The sequence below is a fragment of the Triticum dicoccoides genome, chromosome 2B (genome assembly GCF_002162155.2).
Source record: "Triticum dicoccoides isolate Atlit2015 ecotype Zavitan chromosome 2B, WEW_v2.0, whole genome shotgun sequence".
In the NCBI taxonomy this organism is placed as follows: domain Eukaryota; kingdom Viridiplantae; phylum Streptophyta; class Magnoliopsida; order Poales; family Poaceae; genus Triticum; species Triticum dicoccoides.
Genome location: NC_041383.1, coordinates 575,256,152 through 575,262,342, shown reverse-complemented (window position 1 = coordinate 575,262,342; position 6,191 = coordinate 575,256,152). Strand labels below are relative to the sequence as shown.

The window sequence follows — 6,191 nt, the reverse complement described above, 5'->3', positions numbered from 1 at the left end:
TTAACTCATTTATAGCGTTCCTCGAAGAAAAGCTGCATACTTCTTCAGAGAACTCAATAGTTCAAAATTCTCAGCTGAAGAAAATGGCAGATGGCAAGAAACTTCAGAAGGGAGGGAAGAAACTGGAAGTCAATACTGCTTTTGAAATCCCTGATGACATATATGTAAGGTATTGCACACCAGATGATGCAACTCATGGAAAGGAAACGAAGAATGAGCGCAAGGTGCGCATTCAGAAAATTGAACGAAGATGGGCATGGGAATGGAGGGAATACAGATATGTTACTCCAAAGTACATGAAGAAATTCGCTCTAAACCCTCCTTGCCCAAGACCTCTGTTGGCACCTGGCAAAATTCCTGATCCCACTAGCAACAAGCGCGGTGAGGACTATGCTGGTGAATGGGCCAAGCGGCAAGCCAAGTTGGCCAAACTGGCCAAAGAAGCTGTGAGGAAATCCAACAAAGACTCAGCTGCTGCCGCTGCTGAGGCCTCTACTAGCAAGAAGGCTATGCCTAAGAAGCCTGCTCGAAAACCACATTCCTCAGCAATGCCCTCATGGCCAAGCTCATCTGTGCCCTCACGGCCTATTCCTCAAGTTGCTCCAGTTCCTCATGTTGCAAAACCCTCAGCTCCTCCAACAAAGTCCTCGGCACCTGTGCATCTTGCCTCTTGCCAAAGGACCACAGGCATCTCAATTGCCTCGGGAGCATCTGCAAGTTCTTCAGCTCCTCCTCAGTCTTCAACAGGCCCCACTTTGCTGAAGACCAAGGCTACTGGTGGACGAGGCACCAAACCAAGTCCTCACAAGAAGCAAGTTGCTTTCCAAGTACCATCAGATGATGACGAAGCTGATGATGAAGAATTAGCCGAAATCATCAGAGACAGAGAGCAAAGGGCCGCTAGAGCCAAGGGCAGTGCTATGACCCTCATATTGGATCCGAAGAAGATCCTAGACTTCACTGACCTCTGTCACAAGGACCCAAACACTCCCTTGCCAGAATTAAACCTCATGCCTGGCCAAAGTCATATGTTGACGGCCTTAATTTCTAAAGAAAAATGGAAATTTGAGAAAGCCTGGTCTATGAAGAAAGCCCAGTACAAGAAACAGTGCTTTCGGAAGGACAACGTTCTAACGCTATCGCCTGAAGAACTTGTCGCTCTGCAATCTGAGATCAAGAAACTCAGTGATAAATTTGGCGCCTACAAGGCAGAATGGCTGGGAGTCAAAGTCAGATTCATCAAAATGGCGAAGGGGTTTACACCCAATGTTGCTGCTCCAACGCACATTAAAATTCCTCAGGCTGAAGCATCTGCACATCCCACTGAAGAACATGCCAGTACTGCTAATGAAAATCAGGCTACTGATGAAACTGAAAGCACCAGGGCTGATGAAACTATTCCAACCGCTAAAGAAATTGCCAGGGCAACCACTAGTGTTGTGCCTAAAGAACAAGTCAGGACAACTGCATCAGTTGTGCCTGAAGAAACTGCACCAATTTCCTCTGCTCCTCCTGCACCAACACCAAGTCCTATTATTCCTTCTGCATTAGAAGTGAAGAAAACCAAGAATGTAGAGCGAGCTGCATTGAAGAAAAGAAAAACATCTGCTTCCTCAGAGTCTTCTGCTCCCAAGAAGGCGAATACTTTGACCAGCTCATTTGCAAATCCAATTAATGTGGTTCCTCTTTCAAGCATGCCATCAAAGGAAATCATTCCTTTTGATGAAGATTACAAGATTCCAAGTGAATCCGATGAAGAAGATCCTTCTGCTGCTTCGACGGAGCAGATGGATGAAGAAATTGAAGTGGACAATGTCACTTCAACCCCTCTGGTATCATCGCTCATGCCTCAGTTCAAGGCTGAAGAGACATGCATTGAAAAAATGGATGAAGAAGAAGACGTGGACATTGAGTGCACCATTCAGTGTTGAATGATGACTATTGGGAAAGTCATCACCCCAATTCTCCCATGTTCACCCCACTGCAACAGATTCCTCAGTCCCCAGTTCAGACTGAAGAAATTCACACGGGCTCTGATGAACCTCAAGCACCTTTTCTTACCATGCCTGAAGAAATTCCAGCCACTAGTGCTGATGATAAAGCTGCTGAAGAAAAGGAGGCCCAGGCTGCTACTGAAATTCCTCAGCATGCGGCTCCTGAGACTGTGATTCCTAAGGCTGTGAAGACATTTTTTTCAGTTTTTTTATAAACCGAAAAGTTTGAGTTTTGATTTTTTTAAAGGGCCTCCATGGAGGCAGAGAGCCAAATGTCCAATTTCCTTGTGCACAAACTACACAAAAACCTTGCTTTTTAAATGCACTTCATTTTTCCAAATGTGAATCAACCTTGGTCCAATATTAATTAACTCAACATGCATAGATTTGACTAAGAATACGCTTGAAGCTGAAAGTTTTCATCGAAATGTATCTTGCATATTACACTCGTTGACCTCCATCAACCTACGCACTATTGGGTCATCTGGTTGGGAACTTTAGTTGCTAATCTCTTTAGCGTGCTTAGCATCTCAACTAAAAATCTGTACATTGGAAGAGGCTTCAGCACGCCATCCATGGATCACAGATTTACAAATTTGGAGTACAATGGCGCAAGCGTAACCAGGAGTTATAATCAGCCGCGCAGAGACGAATCGTACTTCAGCCGTTTTGGCCGGCTTGCGTGGTGTTGCACGATCTATGTGCGGCGGGCTGACCCCTCAGTCCATCAGTCATCCAGGTTAATAAAAGACATAGAGGCGATGGGACATTTTCAGGGTCCAATTCACTGTGTACGACGCAAGACGCTCGTCGCGCGCGTGAGCACCTGACCTGAGCATTGCCCGGAGTCAGATGAAGTATCGGCTTGTAGCTTGCGTCAACATATTTCATCCCCGTCGGCCTGCCCCACGCAAACCCACTGTCTCCTGCTACTGTCACTGGTACACTCCATAGAGAGGAAAAAGGTCAAACGCCAAAAGTAAATGAGCTGACCGAGTCCATGCGTAGAGTACTTGCACCGTTCACCGGCACACACCAGCAGCGGCAGAGCCATGCCTGCACCGTGTAGACGTGTAGTTCTGAAGGTGCTCAAGTGCGTGCGTCTAGAGCTGCTCGACGTAAAGCCTGGTCTGCCCATCTAATCATCTCACTGCGTCGGTTGTCATTGTTGTCATTGTTGTCATTAGTATCTTTGTTTTGCTACTCCATTTGACCAAAGAAAAGCTACTGGCAGCAGGAGTACTTTTGCTTGTGCAGCACCCCATCGGCCGAGTGACTGCATACGTCATGATAAGGATGGCGGGGCGGGGAAAGATCTCCCTCGGAACTCGTGCAAAATCTCCCCAAGATCGCCCTGGCAGACGAATCCACAGGTCCCATGCCTGCATGCCGTAGCGTGTAGCATAGGTGTAGCCAGCCGCAGCCGCCAGCCGGGCGGTCGTCGTAGGCAGGCGACCTCGCGATGGAGCGAGCGGTCACGCACCGGGCAGAGGCCATAAATTGGTGAGCTTGCCAAATCGGTGCAAGAGACGTGAAGTTTAATGGCTCGCATTCGCGGCCGGAGCTATTCTCCCGGCGGGATAGATAGCGACGCTGGCATGCATGCATGTGCATATGCATGATGCATGGCACCAAAAAAAGTCTAGACAGGGAGTAAAGGTGGACGTGTCGTGCCGGCTGAGTGCATTTCAGGACATATTGTACATGCGTCCACGTAAATGGAGTTACGTACCATATATGCATCAATGCATGCATTATTCCACTTATTATCACCATCCAAATACTGGAGATGCCCTATATCAACTCAGTTTGGAAGTAAATTGTGGCGTGAATCCACTCTTTGATGCTCGCATATACGCCATCACTGTGGCAGAAACACGGCTGGCCTCGCGCCAGCTAGTCGAGAGATCATACCGTATCTCGAGATACACCGCATAATCAAGGACTGCTACTTCCATTTACGGTACTACTGACGTACACAGTGCCGTAGTCATACTGTTCTCATCTCACGCGCGCCGCGGATCCAGTAAATGAACACACCCGCTACCTGTACAGCATTTGTTTACAGAGGGATGATAGAGAAGCGAGACAGACAGGCATCAAGGATGCCGCCATGAATAACCCATTTAAGAGAAGAGATACGGCGCCGCGCCGGTCAAGAAAGGAGTAAAGGCCGGCACTCCTGTTTGCAGCAACAAAAGATTTGGTTCGCTGCTGGCCGGCTGGCCGCCGCTGTGCGTTGCATCATGCGTATGCGTATCCTGGATTCACCCTCGCCGAGATATCCCTCGGGGCCAGAGCGCGCGTGGCCACGGCCGGTCAGCGATCCCGGCCTCCTCGTCTTCGCCTTTTCCGCCCCGCTGTCTCCTGTGCCGCGGCCTCGTCGCCCTCGGCTATATATAGGGGTGGCGACCCTCTCCTGTGCTCACAGCAGTCGCTCTCCAAAAGCCTTTCTTTCCCTTTCTCTCCACACTACGAGAAGAGTAGTCCTAGGTAGAGATGACGAGCTTCAAGGGCCTTGTAGGCGAGGGGAGCACGGCGCTGCCGCACGTCCTCGCCGTGGACGACAGCTCGGTGGACCGCGCCGTCATCTCCGGCATCCTCCGCAGCTCCAAGTTCCGCGGTGAGTGGTCGACGAGATCACATCCCGTTTCGATCTCTTCTGCTTGTTCTTCTTGCCGTGGATTTGTGACGAGATGTGTGCGTGCATGTGATGTGTGCAGTGACCGCCGTGGACAGCGGGAAGAGGGCCCTGGAGCTTCTTGGCTCCGTATGTGATCTTCCTCGAACCTTAATTTGTCCCTTTTATTTTGGATATTTTTGTGCTTTGCATGTGTTTTACTTTTACCGTGTGTTCTTGGGTGTCGCAGGAGACCAATGTGAGCATGATAATCACCGACTACTGGATGCCGGAGATGACGGGCTACGAGCTCCTCAAGAAGGTCAAGGTAATACATCACACGGCATCCTTTTTGTTCTTGCCAAAAATCACATGATAAATCATGCATGTACAGGAATATAAATACTTGTTTGAGATGACGATGGAAATGTGATGGTTGCATGCAGGGGTCGTCCAAGCTGAGGGAGATCCCCGTGGTGATCATGTCCTCGGAGAACGTGCCTACAAGGATCAACAGGTCAGTATCCATTCCATGGCATGGTCTCCCATGCATGACATATTCTTTCTTATTCAGTGGTAGCAGCTCTAGTAGCATGCATGCAGTTCGTTTTCCTGCTCGTTGACACGTTTCCGCTCCGTCAGGTGCCTGGAGGAGGGAGCCGAGGATTTCCTGCTGAAGCCCGTCCAGCCGTCCGACGTGTCGCGCCTCTGCAGCCGCGTCCTCCGCTGAGCGCCGAGTGGTCCGGTAACTCCGGTTGCACCGTCGGACGCCCCTGCACTGCACTACATGGCGTGCGGATTCAGTGTTTTGGCCTTCTGGGACATGGGCGCATGGATGGGTGGCAGTAGAGGAGTAGTATGATGGCCGTCAGTGTGAATGCATGCAGCCTGTGTTTTGCTTCTGCTAAGTAGGATGTGCCCTGTTTCCCCCTGTTATGTAGCAGTCGACGTATATCCCTGTCAGTGTTCTGTGCTTCAGTCTCGTGGATCAGTGTTCAGTAAAAAGGAAGTTTGCCTCAAGATATTTTCCCTCTGTTATGGTGCATGTTGAAGTTCATTTTGATCTCGCTGAAAAACTTACTCCATCACAACGTTGGTCATTTTCGTTTGTGCCCTTTGGATGGATTATTGGTGAGATTGTCGATCAAACTCGTACTGTCACGGGCTCACGTGCGAGCCTATTCATACGGTCGAAGAGATCTAAATGGCGAATGAAAAGGATGTCCGTAAGATCGTACATTTGATTGCTACTTTTGTTTCAAAGCTGTACTCTGCTTCTGTGTTATTTGATGCCATTTGCGGAAACAGGGCCTTAAGTACCCAGCAGGGAGTACTGCTGTACCGCTGTGCTGTTACGGAAGAGGATATCCGTAGGATCGTGCATTTGATTGCCACAATTATTAGTTGCTTCGACCTGTACTCTGTATCCGAGTTACTATTTGATGCCATTTGGGGCAACAGGGCCTCATTAACGAGCAGGAGTACTAGCGTACCACCAGTGGCGGAGCTTGACGGTGATCATTGGGACAAAACACTCAATTTTCAAGGGATAAAATACCCCAAAAAAATCAATCTCA

At 49.2% G+C, this 6,191-nt stretch overlaps 1 protein-coding gene across 1 annotated transcript; it reads left to right on the top strand.

Moving 5' to 3' along the window:
- Nucleotides 1-4,493: 4,493 nt before the first annotated feature.
- Nucleotides 4,494-5,622, top strand: LOC119368047 (two-component response regulator ORR5-like). Its single transcript, XM_037633410.1, has 5 exons — nt 4,494-4,617; nt 4,718-4,764; nt 4,865-4,942; nt 5,061-5,131; nt 5,257-5,622. The coding sequence occupies exons 1-5, from the start codon at nt 4,494-4,496 to the stop codon at nt 5,342-5,344; spliced, it is 408 nt and encodes a 135-aa protein (XP_037489307.1). The 3' UTR covers nt 5,345-5,622.
- Nucleotides 5,623-6,191: the final 569 nt, after the last annotated feature.